The sequence below is a fragment of the Leptonychotes weddellii genome, chromosome X (assembly GCF_054177405.1).
Source record: "Leptonychotes weddellii isolate Sample4059 chromosome X, ASM5417740v2, whole genome shotgun sequence".
Classification (NCBI taxonomy): Eukaryota; Metazoa; Chordata; class Mammalia; order Carnivora; family Phocidae; genus Leptonychotes; species Leptonychotes weddellii.
Window position 1 is genome coordinate 3568281 of NC_138385.1, and position 20701 is coordinate 3588981.

At 51.5% G+C, this 20701-nt stretch overlaps 1 protein-coding gene across 8 annotated transcripts in view; it reads right to left on the bottom strand.

The window, feature by feature from the left end:
- MAMLD1 (mastermind like domain containing 1) overlaps window positions 1-20701 on the bottom strand; it is a 114266-nt gene that overhangs the window by 18253 nt on the left and 75312 nt on the right. For all 8 annotated transcript variants that reach the window (XM_081808127.1, XM_081808133.1, XM_081808131.1 and 5 more), the window contains one exon: window positions 18282-20000. In XM_081808127.1, the coding sequence (XP_081664253.1) occupies window positions 18282-20000 (1719 nt within the window). The remainder of the gene's footprint in view (window positions 1-18281; window positions 20001-20701) is intronic.

Genomic DNA, 20701 nt, shown 5'->3' on the forward strand with positions numbered 1-20701 from the left:
ATCAACACAAAACAGATGGGAGGAGCCATCTGTGGAAACCTATGCAGACAATAGCTACCGAAAGAGATTGGAGCTCGAAGTTTACCAAGGGGCCTAGGGCGTATTCCTAGAGTTGGCTCTTGGAAGTCAGGAGAGTCACTATCTCTGGGAAGTGGGAGGGGTACACAGAAGGCTTCTAAGATATTTTGAATGTTCTATTTCTTAACCTGGTTGGTGGGTCCATGGCTATTGGCCTTACTATCATATGCTTTATATGCTCTTCTGTACATATTATATGGATTTAAGAGAACCAGGGTTAGAAAAAACCAGGAATCATGTAAACAGAAAATACAGTGCTATGTCGAAGGAACAACTCAAATTCATAAAAAATCATCAGTTTATAGGTTAAGAAAAAGTCGCTTTGGAATTTCGATCTTACTTTGTGCAAGTAGGTATTCTAACCACAAATGAATCCACGCTTTCCTACTATACAACTTTCTCACGACTGCTTGGCTGGTCTCCTTCCTTCCCAACCTTTATCATTCTCTACTTTCCTTTTACTGAAAGCCTCATCTTCTGTCTTCTTCTGGCCCATTTTGTCTCCCTGGGGTGGACTCCTCGCCCTCCCACCCTAGAACTTTTGAGAGGTCACCTATGAGAGTCACCATTCTCTGTAGATGGAGAAGTCCATGGTTTGCTCAAGACTGCCAAGCAATGGGTAAGCCTTTCTCTGGGAAAACCACCTTGGTGATCATGGTATTCCTCCTGCCAGGTAAATATAGTAGTTGCCAAGGGCTGTGGGCAGTGTGTCACGAAGAGTTATTGTTTAATGGGGACAGAGTTTCAGTCTTGCAAAATAAAAAGAGTTCTGAGGGTGGATGGTGGAGATGGTTGCACAACAATGTGAATGTACTTAATACCCCTGAGCTGTACCCTAAAAAATTACCATTTTTATGTCATGTGTATTCTAGCACAATAAAAAAAAATCAGAGAAAAGATAGGTGGCCAAGCAAGTTAAAGATAGAGAGTTGGAGAGTCCGAGAGACACACAGAGAGCACCCGGCTCCACTGTTTTGCAAGGACTCAGTCTCTGGGAGTGGCACCCTGCAATGCCACCTTCTGAGAAATACTGGTGGTTACCAACTTGGTAGGTGGGGACTCTGGGGCTCATGGTAGGGAAGGGCGTTGCCCCAAGTCAGAGGAGACTAGAACTCAGCATTCCTGATTCCCAGTCCAGGGTGCCTTCTTGCAAGCCCTTTATCGCAAAGGAAGCCACTCTCCCTGGTCTAAATGCCAGGACAGGAGGAGGGAAGGGTGGCGGGTAGCGTGTGCATTGTTGGTGGGTGGCCGGGTGGAAACATATCCATATGCAAGGCAGAGGGCATGAGGAAGAGAAAAAGAGTAGACCGTACAAAGTTGACCTCTTTCAACCCCTCTGTGATTCTCAGTGAGAGCAAGAAAGAAAGGGCACCCCATGTTTCTGAGTTAAACAGGCAGAGCGGTGCTGGGAAAGCCTGGAAATGGCCTGAAGCCTCAGTGCCTGGTTCGGGGTGGGGGTGGGGGGTTGGGGGCGCTCTCCAAATGCATTTCTGAAGAGAAGAAGCTTCTGGAAGCCATGGTGAATACCTCCAGAGGAAGCTGGGCCAACTGGGCCTTTGGTCCAGCTCCATCTGAGATGTCCAGGTGTGGGGCCAAAAAGAAGACACCTCACGGCATCCTGGCCCTGCTGTGTCTCTCTCCCTGACTCTCTGAAATGTCTGCCTTCTTTTTCTTGTCCTACCAGGAAGAGCCAGGACTCAGTGGCAAGAGCTCTCACTGGGCTAGGCTCTGCCAAAAGCCAGGCCAGCCTGGCCCTTAGCTTCTCCAGGAACAAAGGAACAGCTTCATTCCTCTCTTTTCCCCACTGGCCCCCATGTCCCAGCCTTCTGGCCTCTGGCTCCCCGCTCCCCCATGCTTCTTTACAGGTCTCCAGTCCTTGCACATATGTTCTAGCCATTAGCATATAGAAATGGACACTTGGCCCAGATTTCACCAAGGTAAGTCAACAGCCTGGGCTCCAAGAGTTGTCACACAGTGGCACAGGGGAGGGGCTCTTCCCCCAGAGAATTTGGAGGACACTCCCACCTGCTCACAGCCAAAAGCCCATCTACTTGGCCTGGAGGTGGATGATCTGAGAACTAATGGAACCAGGTTAATCCAGTGGCACAAATCAATGAGGGGAGCAGTGAAGGGCAAGGGAAAGAGCCAGCGGGGGAGACAGGAGACCTGGGGTCTAGGCTTAGCTCCTCCTTGTGCTTGGCAGCCGGGTGGGCTCAGGTAAGTTCCATTGCTTCTCTAAGCCTGCTTTTCCAGGCAGAAAGTAGGGGCAACAACAGTGCCCACTGCCACGGACTGTTGTGAGAACGGGATGGAAGGACAAGGGGAAATTCCTCCATGTGGGCTCAGGGCAGTGCATGCATGGGGAAGGGCTAGTTCTGCCTTCTGTCCCCACTCCCACTGCTATGGCGAGCTCTGGCTTGGAAGCTGGGTAACCTGAGCACAGCCTGGGCTTTGCCATTAACTCTCTGACCTTGAGAAAGTCCCTTTCCTTTTGTGTCTATTGAGATGGTGTTTTTGTTGTTGTTGTTTGTTTTGTTAATACAGTTCATTACACTGAATGATTGTCATAGGTTGAACCAGCCTTGCATTCCTGGGATAGAGCCCACTTGGTCACAGTGTATAATTCCTTTTTATATGTTACTGGATTTGATTCGCCAGGGTTTGGTTGAGAATTTTTGCATCTTTGTTCCTAAAGAGTGTTGGTCTACTTTTTCCCATTAGGGTCTCCCTGTGTCCTCATCTGTAAAATGATGTCATTGAACTAGACAACCTCCAAGGTTTCTTTCAATATTCATGTTCGCTGGTGTCGTGATACAAAGACAACTGAAAGACAGTGACTAGACAAAGCCTGGACCCTTCCCTGTGTAATCAAGAGGCTGAAGATTCATTTTGCTGATTTCTCAAATAACTTTAGTCTCTTCAGTCGGCCTCACATGCAAGGCCTAGGAATCTTTAGATGCTTAGGATGGAAATTAAAGCCAGCCAGCTAATTCGTTTTAAACTTCTTCCAAATGCATATGGTTGTATATTTCCTAGACCTGGGGTCAAAGGGTGAATTGGACAAACAAGGGGAAAGGGGGGGAAACCAAGAATCCAAACACTGAATGGAGAGGCAGTGAAGAAACACAGTCCACCTACAAACCAATCAAACCAGCCTTGGCTTCGTTCTCCAAAGTAGCCAGTCCGGAGCTACCCTTGCATCTGTTCCTATCGCTGTCTGTCTGCCAGGAACGCGGGGAAGGGCCTGCCCAGGCATAGCTACCAAAGGAAGGATGTGGTGGCTATGCTAACGGCTGCTCAGATCTCCTGCCATGGGGTAGCCTCCAGGAGCCGTCCCTTTGGCTTTATCACCATATGTGGCCCTGGCCCCACTCCCAACCATTGACAGGACATGGCAGGTATACTAATGCAGGCTCACTCCTGTGAGGTACGGGACTCTTCCAATGGCAACTCTGGCTCGAGGACTCTCCATTGGCCTTGCTGAAACTTCCCTGGAGCTCTGCTGTGGTCCAAGATTGTTCTTACCCAATCCTCCTCTGTCCCCCAGTCGTCATGGACCACGTGCACTGTGGGCTGAGGCTCCCCCCACCCCAATGCACGTCTTACACTTCTAACCCCATACTGGGGTCTGCCTTGCAGCAGACCTGAACAGACACAAGGAAGCACTTGGCTACTTAGCTCCTCTTTCTGCTCAAATATAGAGGAAACCCTTTCCCCACCCCACCACTCCCCACACTGCCCGTGAAGCACCACAGTGAGCAGTGAGCAACGCAAGAAGCGCTCCCCTGTCTCTTTCCTTGAGCACTTGGCTCACAGCTCAGAGACTTAATTTCTGTCTGAGTTTTATTGGAGTTTCTGTAATTTCCTGGGCCAGATATCTTTTTCTGTTATTTTCCTTCCTCACCCCAGTCATGAACTGGGCAATGCAAGTCATGGGGAAATCCTGGACACATCCAGCAGCCCTCAGTAAACACAGTACACTGCCCTGCAGAGAAAGTTCTGGTATCTTACCATACTGCTCTCTCTCCCTCATCGAAGCTTTGCAAGCCAGTAAATGGGTGGATTATGGGGCTGTTTTGAAGGAATAAGGTCTAGCTCTGGGAACCAGAAAGGCAAACATATGCATAACCTACCACTAAGGCTGGGCAAACAGACGTCCTTTTTGATGTGTGAACATCCAACGAAAACGGATTCACCAGTTACACTAAGCTCAGGCACAGTCTTCAAAAGCAATATACACAGGATATACTTCTAGCTGGTTTGTGGACTTTAATAAATAATTGGCCTTCTCTGAATAAATTAGTTTAAGGGTTCAGTTTGATTTAATTGTAAAATTATATTTAATAGCAGAGGCTTACAGCAATGGTGATAAACTGTCAAGAGCGTACAAAGTTCATATCCTGTTCCCAGATTTGAAGCCACGTGCCTGCTTCAAGATGCGGAATTTATGAGCTCGGGGTCTGCGCCGGAAGTTAGGGGACTCCAGCTGTTACTCAGGGCCTATCATTTCATGGCCTTGTGGGACCCCCATACCCCAGTGGGAAAGTGTGGGGCTCACCCAGATCAGCTCTCTGGGCCCTGCTGGCTGGGGCGTACTGTGAGCTGAGGGGCCTCTACTGTCGTCCCTCAAGTGCCCATCTATAAACCGTATGGGCGTGGGACAGGAGGGAGCTGGGCGCTCAAGGGGTTGGTGCCCAGGACTAGGAGGCCCAGGGGGCCTAGTAGGTGGGGAGGTAACCCGGGCCCCTGAGGTACCAGGCTGCCAGAGAGAATGAGGGAGAGGCTGTTGCCAAGGACACTGGGGTTCCCCGGGCGTGTGTGTTTCTTCTGAGGGCTTTGACTATGTGCTTCTTTTGGAGTACCTGTCATCCTATACTGTAGAATGTAAAGGGTAGACTGTACTGTAATCAGGTACTGTAGCTGAAATCTGCTCAGTCGGCCTTTTATAACATTCGTGCAACCCGTATTTACTGAGCACCTACCATGATCTGGGCCCTGTGCTGCGACAACATTGGTGGACAAGGCAGACATGGTTTTGGCCCTTTTAGAGCTGTCACATTCATATTCTGGAGAAGCACCCAGACAAGGATTTATAGTACAGGAACACTGCAGAGTGTTAGAGAACAAACAGGAGAACCTAACCTAGTCTGGGTGGGGGTTTCATGGCAAAACCGAGCTTTAAGCTGTGGCCCGAAGGACAATGAGATGTTGGCCCGGTGAGGGGCCCCGGGCAGGAAATTGGCCAAGTTCTCAAATCAACTTGATCTATGTCATAGCTCTACCCAGTGCCACTCCTCTCCAAAGACCCAACTAATACCCAGGTTATGGATATTTGGGGGAATGCTTGCAAAATGAGGCCTAAGGATATGGGTTCTCCTAGATAAAGAAAGGGCTGCTTTCAAGAGTCCCATGGTCATCCCAAAGAGCGCCGTGCTATATGGGTGGGGCTGAGGGGGATGGATGAATAATCTTCACATTTCTGTTCCTGACTTATTAAATTCCAGAAACTTATTAACATTCCAAAAGCCCTAAGGTGTCCTGTACTCATGCTCCTTCTCTGTCACAGTGAGCAGGGGCCAGGGGTCCTGGGACATGAGGATGGCGCATCACCTGCAGTTTATAGATCAGAGCTGAATCCCTTTGGGGAGGGAGTAAGTAGGCTTTCTGTAGGGGTGAGCATTTTGGGAGGCGTGTGCTTGGGAGGGAGGGAGCAGATGGATGTGGATGGCCGAAGAGGTCGATTATAACAATATAGTTGGTCGCTTAGCCAACATCTAGTCTTCCTTCTCTTTGGCACCTTCCCCAGTTTCTGCTCAGGCAGCCTCGCTTGCCCCATGCTGCCTATACGCTCTGGGGAAACCCGGCTCCACTCAGGGCTCTAGAAGTGGGGCACTTAGCTCAACTCACATGAAGCAGCATAGTAGACATGCAATCAGTTCGGGCCACTAGGCCCCGAATTCCCAGGGGCTTCTGGGAAAGAAGCCTCCTTGTTTTTCTGACAGAGCTTCCAGAAGCGACTCTCTCTCCCACTCCGCTGGATGAGGGAGGAGGAAGCCTGTAGCCCCTGGAACCGCTGGCCGCTGTGTGTGCCCACAAGGGGGAGCCAGCTTTGGGATGAAGGACTAGGAACAGATAGCTGGAAAGAAACAGCATCCTCCGTGACAGTTGAGCTACTACTTCAAATCACCCCTGAAGTCGACCCAACCGCCGGACTTGCACTTACAGGACTCAGTCAGTTCCTTTCATTGGCCAAGCCAGTGTGAGTTGGTTTTCCTGTTATCTGTGACTCCATACATCCTAACCGATAAGGAATCCAGCCCGGCTCCCAGACCTCGGAGTTCATGAGGTCTGCATTACACCTCCTGTTGGAGAGCATGCCATTTCTAATGATGAAGCAGAGGGCTTGTTGGACCCTGTTCAGTCTCAAGTCATGCTCCTTTATCCCTGGACCAGTTTACAGAGAAATCTAACACACGTGAACCGCCTTTGTGACCTGCTCTAGGAAACACATCTGGTGCAGATCAACTATGGCAGGCTTGGGTTCTTCATTCAGATCTGAAGTGCAGTACTCAAGCTCTTAAATACTCTATTTTGCATTAGTTGAGTGCGATACACATTTTAGAAGCTTAACAACATTAAGGATTTCTAGTTCATATTCAATTCCGAATAACTCGAATATGTACTTTGTGGGTTTCTGTGAGGAAAATAATTGATGGTCCAAACTGGAAGTCATCTATAGAAAATAAGGCAGGGTTAGCTTCTAAAAGCAATTATTGGCATCAAGCTCCTGAATTTTTAAATCCCTTGAAAAGTCTGAGAACATACCAGAAAGTGGAGATTTCAGAGGTAATAACTGTAAACAAAATATTAAAAGCCCATAAGAGGTATTGCCAAGTAGGAGGCTGATGGCTCTAGAAACAATCGTGAGGGCTCATTCTATTTCCTCATCCCTAGTCCGATATTCTATCACAAACCTTATTCAGCAGGAGAGTGAATAACAGGCACAAGTCAAGTGCAAGTTTACAGAGAAACGCTTTGCCTTTAGGAACCTCTTCTGGGAGTGGGGTTGGTATAAAGATTTGAGTTTTCCTGGAAAATGAGCTCAGGCAAGGCAGATGGGGGATGTGGCTATCACCACGGCAAGTGAGATTTAGGGGGGCAAGAACAAAGCCGTGAGCCTCCCTTCCCGCTCTCCTCTGCGCAGGACTGATGCACCTGGAGCATTTTAGTCAGTTGAGTAGAACCTTACCCACCCAGAGGGTCTCACTCTAATGCCTTGTGCTCAGTTCAGAGGCAAGCCGCCAGGACAGGGGTGAAGAACTGGGGAGGGAAGAGAAGACTCAGGGGGAACATCACAGTTGTCTTCAAATCTCTCAAGGACCCTGAAGTCAGGAGACCTTTCTGGGGGTAGTGGGAAGGAATCTCCTTGTAATGTAATTAGCCTGCCAAAGAAGACACTTCCAAATGAAAAGCTAATGAAGCAAATAAAAGAAAAACAATATAGCTGTCAAAATGACAAACAAAAACAAAACCCTCAACCTATCATTTCCACAAAGAATGTAAAAATCTATGCTCGCGAACTAGTGAAGAAAACGTCTTAATGGTTTTTGTTTTTGTTTTTTAATTTTTAAACCAAGCGTGAGAGCTTATTCAAATACAACCAGAATTTATAAGAACTTAAAAATTACACTTTAAGCCTGAAGAGAGAAGAACATATGCTGAACAGCCTTCAAAATGTGCTGACTCTACACTGTGCTGGTCAAAGAGAAACAGCAGACTTAGAAATACGCTGGGTGTAAGTGAAGACCACTCACGGCTCTCTCAGGACTGGCTGAAATACACTGGTTTCTCTTAGGAACACTGGTTGTGGTAAGAGTGGCCCGAATTTCTAAGCCAACTTTTTTTTGGGGGGGAAGGGGGTTCTTACATGCTGTTGTCACTGTGCTATGTCAAATGGCAGCCAGAGGTCCTGTTTTGTCTTTCCAAAATGCATCAAACCAGGACCACCGCTGCCATGGAAGGGCCAGTGCTAAACTCTGGGTTCGTCAGAGGTTGGAGGAACCCTGTGTTCTCAGATGTCACCCTTGGGGAATGCCAGGCACAGCTGGCCCCGTGCTGGAAGAGAACAAGAGCCCCAGCTGGACCAGAAAAAATGCAGCACGGTCGGCGGGGGGGGGGGGGGTGTGTGGCCCCACAAGGAGCCTGAGTTCATCGGCCTTGAAGTCTGGGAGTTGCTACCAATAATTACGCGGAAACACTCAGAAAGAGTCTCAAGAGCTTAATTCTGTCGTGTCGCCCCTTCCCGCCAGCTTCCATTCATTCCTTCAAAGGGTCCTTCAGCTCACTTTGACAGAGCCAGAGAAGACTTCTTCCTTTTTGTTATCAAGTGGCGGCGCAGACAAGACACAAATAACTCTGATTAAAACGTGAACCTCGCCAGGCCCTGAAACGCAGAAACCACAGGTCTTGGGAGCTGGGCACGTGAGTGGGGACACAAGAGGCAGGTGTGTCGACTTTCCAAAAGTCATTTGGGCCCTTGGTCAGAGGCTCTCACTTCCTACTTTGTTAAGGATCTCAACCACAGTGCGAACCAGCTCCTAAGGCCTTAACTTTTTCCAGAACTCTACCCCAGGGCCTAGCACTTGCTCCAGGGGATAGTTTGCACAGAGAGCTAGTCACACACAGCGAGTCCCCAGCATCATTCTCTTCCTGTATTAGTCAGCAAACTGTGAGTCATCATAGTATTTCTAGACGCAGAGGACCAATGAAGCACGTGGGGTTTCTTAACCCCAGTCAGAAGCAGAGATAATGGCCCTTCCTGTCTACAGTCACTTCTCCGTTCCCTGACCCGCGTGTTGTCACGTCACCAAAATGCCCAGAAAGGACAGAAATTGCGTTCGGTTGACCAGGGAAGTGATTTCTAAGTGCTGGCTCTGCACCTCCCTAGGACATCCAGAAACCACAGCTGGCGGTCACTACGGCGCCGGGCTATGACAGAAAGCCGGCAACTCGGCCTGTTGCCCCCTTGGTGTAACATGCTAATATTATTTGAAAATTAAATATTGCTTTTGATGAGAAGAGGATTGGATTGGCAAGTGTTTTAAAACTTAAGTCTTGGGCGCCTCCTGGGTGGCTCAGTCGGTTAAGCGACTGCCTTCGGCTCGGGTCATGATCCTGGAGTCCCGGGATCGAGTCCCGCATCGGGCTCCCTGCTCGGCGGGGAGTCTGCTTCTCCCTCTGACCCTCTTCCCTCTCGTGCTTTCTGTCTCTCATTCTCTCTCTCTCAAATAAATAATAAAAATCCTTTAAAACTTAAGTCTTTCTTTTTTTATTGTGGTAAAAGTTGCCGTTTTAACCATTTTAAGTGCCCAGTTCCGAGACATCGGGTACATTCGCAGTATTGTGCAACCATCCCCACCATCCATCTCCAGAACGTGTTCATCATCCCAAACTGAAACTCTATTCCCCGTTAAGCACTAACTTCCCCTTTTCTCTCCCCCAGCCCCAGGCACCCACCATGCTGCTTTCTGTCTCTATAAATTTGCCTACTCTAAGTACCTCATAGAAGTGGAATCGTACAGCATTTGTCCTTTTGTGTCTGGCTTCTTCCACTGAGCATAATGTCTCTAAGGCTCATTCATGTAGTAGCAGGTGCCAGAATTCCCTTCCTCTTTAAGACTAAATAATCGTCCATAATATGGACAGATGGATTGTGCTTACCCATTCACCAGTTGATGGGCATGTGGGTTCTTTTTACCTTTCGGCTGCTATAAATAGAGCTGCTGCGAACACTGGTGAACAGACTTCGGTTCAAGGCCCTGCTTTCAATTCTTTGGGGTCTATACCTAGGAGTGGAATTGTTGGGTCATATAGTAATTCTATGTTTACATTCTGAGGAACCGCCATACTGTTTTCCGCATTCCTACTGATGGTGCACATGATTTCTGATTTCTCCACATCCTCGCCAATGTTTGTTGTTTTCTCTTTTTGCTTTCTTTTTTAAATAATAGCCACTCTAATGGGGGTCAAAATTTTGTCTGTTTACATTTTCCAGAGCTCGTTTTTGAAAGTGTTCCCTGATAGAGCAAAAGGGTCGTGGAATTATTCCCAGTTATTCCCACTCAGGGGTGGTTGGGGGCCTCCCACACCCTTCAAAGCTTTGTCACCTGGAAATAAATGATCATTACTCAAAACTGTAAATGAGGAGTCCACCTTCATCTATTGGCCTACAGAGTCAGCCGGCTTTGGCAAATTCTCTTCATGTACCACCCAGCCATGGACCTGCGAAAAAAGTCTAGCTCCCCACAACTGTGCTCACCTCCTTGGCTCAGAAACAGAGACTGGCCAAACATGGTAGCCCGCTACAGGGGGGAAAGCCAGCTGGAACCTGTGCCTTTGGCTTCAAATCCAAAGCCCCCCAAAGCAAAGCAAGACTTGGAATACTTTCTGATGAAATAGGGCTACGCATCTTTCGGGCCTTCAGGGCCACATTTAGGCCAAAGCTCTATGATAATTTCCTGAAGTGTCCACTTCCCTTTTTTCTGTGTCCTTAGCTCCAATAGCCCAATCGAGATCTGTGAGCTCAGTGCGATTCCCAGCTGCACATGTCCTAATCCAACAGGAAACTTGGTTAACACGGGAGAAGGGCCAAAGTATGGAAGAAAGAGAGAACCGTCACCTCTTCACTTACTCCATTCTGTCTCAGAGGCCTGTGAGTCCACTGGGAGGCAGGAGCCACGGAAGGCTGTGCTGGGGGCCTACGTGGGTCTGCGGTGGCAGTGGGATCCCTTCGGACCTGCGTGTGGCTTTTAGCTTTCAACAACCTCACTCCTTTTGATGGGAGGGACTCAAACGATAAGCCCTCATCTCATGACACCAAAACACAATAAACAGACAGAGCATCATGTGTCACTGTGGGCAAAACTAACGAGATCCAATAAAAATCCAAACTTTTTCAACTCCTTAAGAAAAAGCAGAAACTTTTTTCTTTGGCGGGGGGAGAGGGGTTTTGCTTTAACCATAAACAGTGTTCTACCCTCTGCTGCCCTCCTCAAGCTCACGAGGAGCCGGTCAGGGCACACGCATGGCCGCGTTACGCAGCAGGCCCAGATCTTGGGATGTGTCAACCCCCAAGGGACAGAAGAGGCTACAAGTACAAATGGACTCAGGAGAGGCTTCCTAAATCTGTGCTATGGGGCCATTAACGGGTTTGAGAGGGGGGTGGCTGGGGAGGATGCGGGAGGGAAGGGGGGGAAGGGAGTGGAGCCCTGTTAGTGCGCATGCCCGGCTCGCCGTCCAGCTCTGCACTCAGGGTGTTGGGACCACAGCTGAACAGAGCAGACCCACTGTGGCTTTCCACTCACCCTAGACACTTTTTATGTTTTGCTAACTTTTCACTTGGGGGTCACAACAGCAGCTCAGAGCACTTCTGTCCTCTTCTACTCTTTGAAAACCTTCCCTGGCTTTACAGAGACAAATAAGCAGGCCGTTTCAGAGAACGCTGAAAAAGAAAATAATTTCTACACTTTGTTTTTAAACATCTCATTTTGAGCACCTCAACTTCAGCAAAGTTCATGGTTTCTCCTCAAGTATGTTAAGGTGAAATGAACAAACAAACAAAAAACCCACAAAAACTTGATAGGAGGTTTCTGAAAATGGTTGCCTTTTGAGCCTTCACAAGGCAATTACTAAGCAATTATAAAATTCGATCTGTTGATCTCTATTATTGAGGCCTCCGACGGGCGGGGCTTTTGTGCACCCCCGTCAGTTTCGGCGTGGACCGTACTGAGTGTCGGATTGTCACTCCAAGGATAGAAAGCACCGCTGATGTTTCAAGGGTTAGCACTTGACAAGCAGCGCATTTTAAATTTCTGCTTTTTGAAAAAGGGACATAGCTTTGAGGTGGAGGATCATTAATGATTCTCAGAAGCCAGAAGAGAAACAGAAAGAAAAACCAGATTCTGGGTAATATTAGTACCAAGTTCTGAGAGTGCATTTCCCAAATTCAACACTCTGTGGAGTTTCATTTCATGGCAATTCAGAGTGGTTGAAACGAAACTTGGTCAACACGGGGAAACTGGGCCCTACATTTTCAAAAATGTATGTTACACTGTGTCTAATTATATTTCCTCCCAAAGCAGCTAAAAAAAGGCTTCCCCAAACGAAATAACATTTTGTGGCCCAATTTAGAAAGAAAGGAAAAAGTAAGCTTGTGTGTACAGTCGTGCTCGCAGACAAAATGAAGACGCTTATTCAGGAAAAGGCTGCCCCATCTGGCAGAGAAGATGTGTGCAGAGCCGGCCCTGGCCGTGACCCAGGGGCACCGGGAACCTGACTCGCCGCCCCCATCCTCCCGCGCGTGGTGACAGCTTGCCCAGAGGCCTCCGCTCTTGCACTGCAGTGGGACTAACCTCCAAAATGAGATCTGTGATGCTTCGTGCCAGAATTAGTAAAAGGCAAACGCAAGGAAAATTTTCTCCTAACAGGGGAGCAGTGCCGCTCTCCCCCAATCCTTATCCTCAAAACAAGAGAAGAACCAAGGGAAGCCAGTGAAAGGACCGGCAAGTCCAAGGTCACAGGCCCTCCCTGACAAATATATGGTGCATCCGATTCCGGGGGGGTGGGGGGGGTGGGGCGGGTCCAGTATGTCAACAAAGAGCTGTCACCTGCTTTTAAATGCTCATGTACAACTTGAGACTAGAAGAAGGTTCCCCCGGGCCACCATCTCTCCTGACTCTCTCTCTCTTTTTCTTAAATTTAAATTTTTTTTTAATTTTAAAGTTTTTTTTTTAATTCAAGTATAATTAACACACAGTGTCATATTAGTCTCAAAAGCACACTTACTGTGATGAGCACTGAGTTAGTGTATAGAATTGTTGAATCATTACATGGTACATCTCCTGAATCCTTCTCTGGTGGAAAGTGGAGCCGGCGTAACTTTGACAAGAATAGACGATTCTCTTGGTCTAGCCTGGTTTTATCATTTCTGTTTTCCATGAGAGGTCACGGTGCAAATGTAAAGATTTTAATTTGCAGTGCTAACTGCGACAGCAGTAATTAAAGGTTCTGCTCCACTGAGCAGGTGAGAACAGCCTTGGAAATTCAAACCAAGAGGAATCTTGAGTTTCTGCAAAGGTTCTTGTGGGAGGCTTGGGAGTGGATGTGAGTGGTGGGGTGGGGAGGGGGGGAGGCACCCCTGCAGGTTCAGCATGGGTGCTCTGAGGGCTGGCATCCATCTGGGGCCCCCGAGCAAGGCTCCAAAAACACAATGCAGACAAGGGACGCCCATCCCCCACGCCAGTGACTAAGCAGAAGCCGCGTTCCTGTGGGCACTGGTGCTGGGTGGCCGGCAAGGCTGGCCCGTGCTCTCCCTGCCGTTGGCTCTCTGTGCCTGTCAGCAGCAGTCCTGGGGCCTGCCCCCTGCCACGCAACCCCCCCTCCCCGCCCCCGCAGCCCGTCGTGTCCCCTGCCCTGTGCCTGAGGGTGGCAAGAGGGCTTCCTTGAGGCCCCACTTCAGACCAAGCTGCCCAGATCCCCATGGCAGGCCCAGCCCCTCAAGGAGGCAAGATGGCAACTTCTCTCAATTCATCCCCGGTCTCTGCAATTGCTGGGTGTTCACCGGTGCCCTGGCTGAGGGGACGGGAGGCTTATCGGTAACGGTAGAAAGCGTAGCAAAGCCAGGAGGGGCCTCATCCCGCCTTCCTCAAGGCAGGCTTGGTTCCCCTCCTGCCCTTCTCCAAATCTGTCCAAACAATATCATGTGCCTCTTTGGTCTGTTTCTCCACAGCTGCCCCCTTCCCCTGTGTCTCGGCCTGCCTCAAGGATCAGATTTCAGGCCTTTTTGTTCTTATTCCAACTGGCCCCCATCCACATCCCTCCTCCCCAGGATGCCGCACTCCCAGCTCTGCAAACCATGAGCACTGAGGGCCCTCAAGCTACCTCCTTGATGGACCCGCTTTCATCCCTGAGCAAATGTAAGTTCCATTCACCAGCGGCTGGTGGTAAAATTGAAGTCCTAACTGATTTTTGTGAGTATCTCCAATAAGCCTTCAGGGAGAAGAGCCCTAAGTTATGGAAACAAAATTCACCTCAATTAAGAACAGAGATGTCACCCAACCTTGGGAGCAGAGTGGGGAGATTTGGGGATCACTACAATCTAACACACCAGGGCTGGGTGTCCTGACTACAAAGAGTCCCTCCCTTCATAATTCCAGGTCCACATCCCTCATCTGGAACTTCAAACCCAAAAAGCTCGGAAAGCCTATTTTATTTTGGTAAAATTGGCATCAAAATTTATTTGGGGACAAAAATTGATGTGGACTTAGCTAAATATTCATATTTCTCCGCAAGAATAATGAAATGCTGCCCCAGGTTCCACCAGACGCTTGTGTGATATTTGGCAAATGCACCATATTACCTTTCTAAAGTCCCAAACGTTCTAAACTTGGAACTGCATCTGACCTCCGAGGTGGCAGATCCCAGCCCGGGGCCTGCACTAGCCCTGATTGACCACGAAGCGTGTGCCGGGCCCGGCTCTGAGCAATTGCAATTCAGCGCCTCCTTTGTCTTCCAGTGTCGCAAGAGACCCGCACTCCTCCTGGGCTCAAATGCAGCAGAGGCTCAGAGGGGCTGAGTGACATTGCTCCCGGCACAGAGTTCGGTCAGCGTCGGTGCCTGGACTTGAACCCCCCACGCCCTCGCTTCAGCTGCTATGCTAAACTGCCGCCCCGAAGCCAGATGGCACTTGCCTTTTCCCTTCAGTGCAAACAAATGGCCCACTGAAATCGGATCGTTTACTTAACTGGTCGAGTGAAATTGCCAGGGCTGAGAAATACGAGTCTACAAATAAAAAGGAGCTCCTCTAGACGACTGGACTTGGCTTTTCTGCTTACTCAAGAGTTGGGTTTGTCAGCTTACATTCAGAAAGCACTCTTTTCAAAAACCAAAATCTGGGTTAAAATGAAGCCCCAGTGCCTCTGGGGTAACCATTATCACACGTGGAGGTAAAACGAGCTAGTCTCCGTCACCATGGAGTAGGTCAGGAGGGTTTTCCGAGGCTCGGTTTGGCCAAGAACACGTTCCCCTGCAAGAGTGAGCAGGGCCGAGCTCTCAGGCCTTCAAGCGAATGGGGAAAGGCCATGAGAAGGAACAGCAGAGCTGCTGATGTGCCCAGAGGCCCACTCCGCGTTTTGGCTAGAAGAGTGCCATGGACTGAATGGGGAGCTGGGCGAGGGGCAGTGAGCTAGAGACCCCTGCCAGCGGGGCGGACACGGCCTGGAGCTGGCTCGATGGGGCAGAGCCTGGAACAGGGAGAACCCACGAGGCTAGTAGGTTCCACAACTGCTGTCTGTCTTGTCTGAAGAGAGCACTACTCATATTCTGTCCTGACACAGCGTCGGTTTTGAGAGCCACCTCTCAGCCCCCAGAAACGGGATCTGGAGACTCGGGGCCAGGAGTTAGTCTTAGTGATAGCAAATCTCCACTGGCAGGTACTTTGTGCGGCTGGGCCCCGTTCATCATGCCTCGGATGCATTAATGCGTTTAATCCTCAACCAACCTATCATAGCCTATCGCCCATTTTGTAGGAGATCCCGGCAGGAGCGGGAGACTCTGGACTTAGCAGCCCACGCACGGGGTTACACGTATGGGCTCTACAGACAGACAGACTCCCTTCTCTGGCCCTGAGCTGCTGCGTGACTGCTTTGTGCCTCAGTCTTCTCGGCTTTTCAGGGAGCGCTAAGGGCCTCTGTCTCTGAGAACTAAAATGAGAAAAGGCAGGCGAAGCACGGAGTGGCAAGCCCGGCCCGAGGGCACGGGCCAGCACGGGCAGGGAAGGCCCCTCGCGGCAGCAACCACCTCCCACTCGGGGAGCCCAGCCTCTCCCCTGTGCTGGTGATGGTCGCCTTGGGGAGCTTGGCGGCTGGGCTTTCTCCTGAGCACTTTCTCCAGCTCACCCAGGGAATCAGTTGGGTGTGATGTTCACGCCTCCAGGCATTAAGGATTCTCTCTCTGAGGCCACACAGTCAGGCTACAAACGTACCCCACTGAGGCCAAAAAACCCCAGAGGGCTCACAGTGTTAGATGGTGATGTGTCCCCAGGCCGAAGCCCTTGCCTGCCAGGGTGAGAGCTCCAGTGCTGGAGCTCTGTGAAAACAGATGGCAGGGGGCCTACGGCGAGCTCAAACACAAGTGCTCCTGGAGCACGGCACACACGGGCCTGCTGCTGGCCGGTTCCTCTCACCAAGAACCGGTGCCCTGGCGTGCAGCTAGCTCTCTGCTTGCCGATGCTTCGTGAGGCCCGGAGGAAAAAGACACGGATCCTATCCTCCAGGGGCTGCCCCGGTCACAGGCATCCAGGGCTCTCAGAAGAGAGGTCAGCCGCGACAGGTGCCTCCCCCTCAGGCCCGGTCCCGGGCCAAGCTGTCCTCCGCGGCTGCTCCACAGAAGAGGGAGGCAGCGTGGGAGATAGAAGTACTCAGGGCGGAAGGGGAGAAGCTTCCTGGAGGGGAGGGCGCCTGAGCCTCTGGAGCTGTAGGAGTGAGACAGGACAGAGAAGGTGGGGAGGGACAGCCAGGCACAGGGGATGGAAGGAGTAAGGCCCAAAATGCAGAGTGGATGATAGACGTCAAGTGCCAGACGGGGCCCGATGAACACTGAGTCCAAGAAGGTAGCTGGAGCCAGGTGATGGGCCTCCGGAAACTTCTGAGCAAATGTGAAACACGATCAGATTCCTGTTACATCGGGTCTCTTGAAGGTAATGTTTTGAGTGATGGCTGGTTTATTGGGAAACCACTTTAAAAGTCAACTCTGAGTTCAGACAAAGAACCAAGAGGGCCTGAACTCGGGTAGGGCTGAGACCATGGGAAGGAGGGACCAGGATGGACAGTGCCCTGGGTAGGCAGGCATCTGACATGGTCCTCAGCGACCCCTGCCTCCTGGTATTCACACCCTCATGCTTGATGTCTAATGAACGGAATACAGCAGAAGAGATGGGACGTCACTTTCAAGATGAGGTTCTAAAGACCATGCCCTCTGACTTGCAGGCACTCCCTCTGCCTCTCTTGCTGGCACGTTCTGTCTTGCTTACTCAGATGAGGCCGGCTGCCATGTTGTGAGATGCTCTATGAAGAGGCCCACATGGCAAGGAACCAAGGGAGGCCGCTAGCCAGCAGCTCATGAGGAACTGAGGCCTCAGTCCAACCTCCTGCAAGGAACTGCTTCCTGCCAACAACCTCGGGAGTGAACTTGGAAGCAGAACCTTCCTGGTTGAGCTGGAGATGAGTGCAACCTTACGAGCGACTCAAGGCCAAAGACCCAGCTAGGTGATGCCAGGACTCCCGGCGCAGAGAAACTGTGAGGTGATATACGTGTGTTGTTTTAAGCAGAAGTTTTGGAGTAATTTGTTACCCGGCAAGAGATAACCAACACGGGCAGGGGTCGGAGCAATGATGGGGGGCATCTGCGGTCGACACCACCCAGGAAGGACCAGCTGAGTCTGGTGATCAGATTGCAGGAGACGAGGGAGAGGGAGAAGTCACAGTGATTTTGAGAAGAGCACAGGCTCTGGACTAAGACTTCCTGGTTTCCAGCTCCTGCCCTGCCCCTGGCTATGTGACTCTGGGCAAGTCATTTCAACGCTCCGAGCCTCAGTTTCTTTGTAGAATGGAGATGCTAAGAGTAACTACTTTCTCTGTATCTGTCCTTTTCATTTAGAACCTGCCTCAGTGTCCAGTGCAGTGCTGAAGGGCACACTGGAGCTGCTCGGCAGAAGTTTGCTGTGCCATTTCTAGGAGGCTCAGTGTGCGGCCTTATGCCAGCAGGGACAAGATTTAAATGCTTTGGCGCAATTTCCTTGCATCCTGCGAAGCCTCCACTAGCCCTGTGTGAGGGAACACGCCGCACGGTCCGGTGCAGGGACTTGTCTCCCCTGGCTCCCTCCCCTGGCAGCACCTTCTGGGGGCACTTTTCCTCCCAGAGAAGGTAAGTGGCCTGCACAGGAACAGAAAGCATAACCTTGGCCTCATTAGTACTGCACTTGGACCACACGGAGTCAGCTGGCTTAAACAGACTTTTCCAGAGTCGAGTCCAGTCTCAGAGGGGACTACAGGCTGATTTGCCTCCAGAGCCAGGTTACCGATAGCACAGACCACGGTTCTTATTTGCACCAAAACCAAGGAACGCGACCAGACGTGAGCTCGTCTTACCTGTCTGGGCAGAGAAGGCATGGAGTCCGGGGCCACTGACCGCTGAAAGCGCTGGGGCTGCTGCATCATCTGCTGCAGGAGGAACGAGGAGTGGTCAGGCTGCGGCTGCTGCAGCTGCAAGGTGGCAGTGGTGGTGGACGGGGCGGTGGCGGAGGGGGCCGGCGGCGGCTGCTGCAGGTAGCGGAGCAGGGACTGCTGCCTAGAGGTGGCAGGCACGGAGGGCACCTTCTGGGGGCCCGGCTCGGAAACGAAATGCGACAGGGGCTTGGTGTTGCCAAAAGTAAATGGCTCCGGGACTCCCGGGCTGGGGCTGGCCAGCCCCTGCTGCATGATCATGCTCAGGGTTTTGGGTGAGTTGGCGGTCACGGGCTTGAAGATGCTTGTTGGCTGCGGGGGGGGGGGCGGCGGCGGCGGCGGCGGCTGAGTTAGCGCGTTGCCGGAGGGGGTGACGCTCCGGATCAGGGAGCACTGCGGGGTGAAGGACTGCTGCGGCAGGCCCGGGCTGGACAGCTTCTCCGGCCGGTAGGGCGGGGAGGGCCCCGGGGTGCTGGTGGGCAGAGCGGACAGCAGGTGTCCCGGCGGACTTTTGACACTAGAGGACACCAGGTTGGCCAGAAGGGAGCTCTGCGGGCTGAACTGCGGCTGCTGACTGAGAGCGGGGCTGGGGAGCTTCTCGGGAGTGTAGAGCATGGCGGGCCCAAGGGCGGCGCTGCCGCTGGATGCCATGCTGGCGAGTAAGGCGTTGGGCGACGCTTGGAAAGCGCTCCCCGGCAGGCTGCCGGACGCCATGCAGGACACCATGAGGCTCTGCGGGCTGAACTGCGGCGGCGGCGGCGGCGGGGGCGGCGGGTGCGGCGATGGCACGGGGCGGTAGGACGGGGAGAGGCCCGGAGGCGGCAGGCCCGACCAGCTGGGGCTGGGCCCGGGCTGCCTCGTGGCGGACCCCTGCTTGCTGGCCGCCAGCGCCTTCAGCTGGTGGGCGTGATGCCACTGAGGCACCGGGAGCGGGGGCAGAGTGCCGGGGAGCACCCCCTGGACCTGGCTCTTGGCCTGTGCCGCCGGAGAGCTGGGCGCGGCCACCTGCTTACTGCTGGAGGGAATGGCGTAGCCGATCCCCGCCGGGGAGGGCGGGACTTGCAGCGCGGCGGCAGGGAGCTGGCTGCAACTGGAAGCAAACTCCTTGCTGGCACCCAGGCTCTCCAAGGGCGGCATCTGAACCGGAGGCTTGGCAGTTGTCCCCAGGGTCGCCTGCGGGGGCTCTAAGACCAGTGGCTCTTCCGGCTTGCTCCCCAGGATCTTCTCGAGATCTAGGTCATTTGGAGAAGGTTCTTGGATTTTTGTTAGCTCCTCCAGGAGATCCTGAAGTTCCTGGTCCACAGCCGGCGCGCTGTTGGCTTTGTCATAGTAGGGACCAGTGGGCCCTTTCAGTCCCACTTCCGCAGCCGGCGGCACCACGAATGGTGAGCCCATGACATTGCCATTCATGGGATTCGCCTCGAGTGGCAACGAATGGCCCGTTACTCCCACAGCCGAGGGACTGGGGTTCATGGTTAGCGGAGGAACCTGCAGCTCCGCACAGGACGTGCTGGGGTGGGCGCTCGGGCCCATAGGAAGGGTAACGTCTTCCAGGCAAGGCCTCTTGATTTTATTAGGGTAACCCCCGTCAGCCATGCCTGGAAACTGGAAATTATCTCCTTCCTGTCTCCTCTTAATGGTTCCCTGTGGCAGAGAGAGAGAGAGAGAGAGAAAGAGAGAGGGAGAGAGAGGAATTTTTACAAAGCCTTGGCACATTAAAGCTAATGAACAGGAAACTTGCAAAACAGAACATCTCTCAGTTTCGAGACTTATAGTTGTCAAAACTATACAATACGGCCTATTTTGGGAACCATAATGCTTGCTTCTTTGTTGCTACGTTCCATTTGAACTGTCTTGTTACACTTCAAATTAGACATTATGCTGTCTGTGTACGAAACACCACAGGAAGTCCCACAAAGGGTCTTCTCTGCCCGAGTAAGGGGGAGCTCAGCTCAGCTGTGCGGAAGCCACCAGAATGAACTGTGCCCCAGACGGGCGTTTGAGGGCACACTGGGAATACTTCAGGTACTTCCGATTCCCACCTGTCTACAGAGACCCCCGTTGCTAAAATGGAAAAGCGTAACATAGACGTTGAACTTGTAGGTTGCCTCCCTGACTTGGTTAAATGCATCAGACTGTGGTGATACAATGGACCACAACAGAGCCTTTGGAGGAAAGTAGATCCGGCTGTGTACTCTCGGGTAGCTGTCCGAGCTATACTGTTTAGGGGAAACACAAGATGCAGACCTGTCAGTGGGGCACGGGTTCCACACACCTTGCTAGGTGCATACAAAAATCGCTTGGAAGAACATACAGGCGACCATTTGGAGTAGTCATCTCTTGGG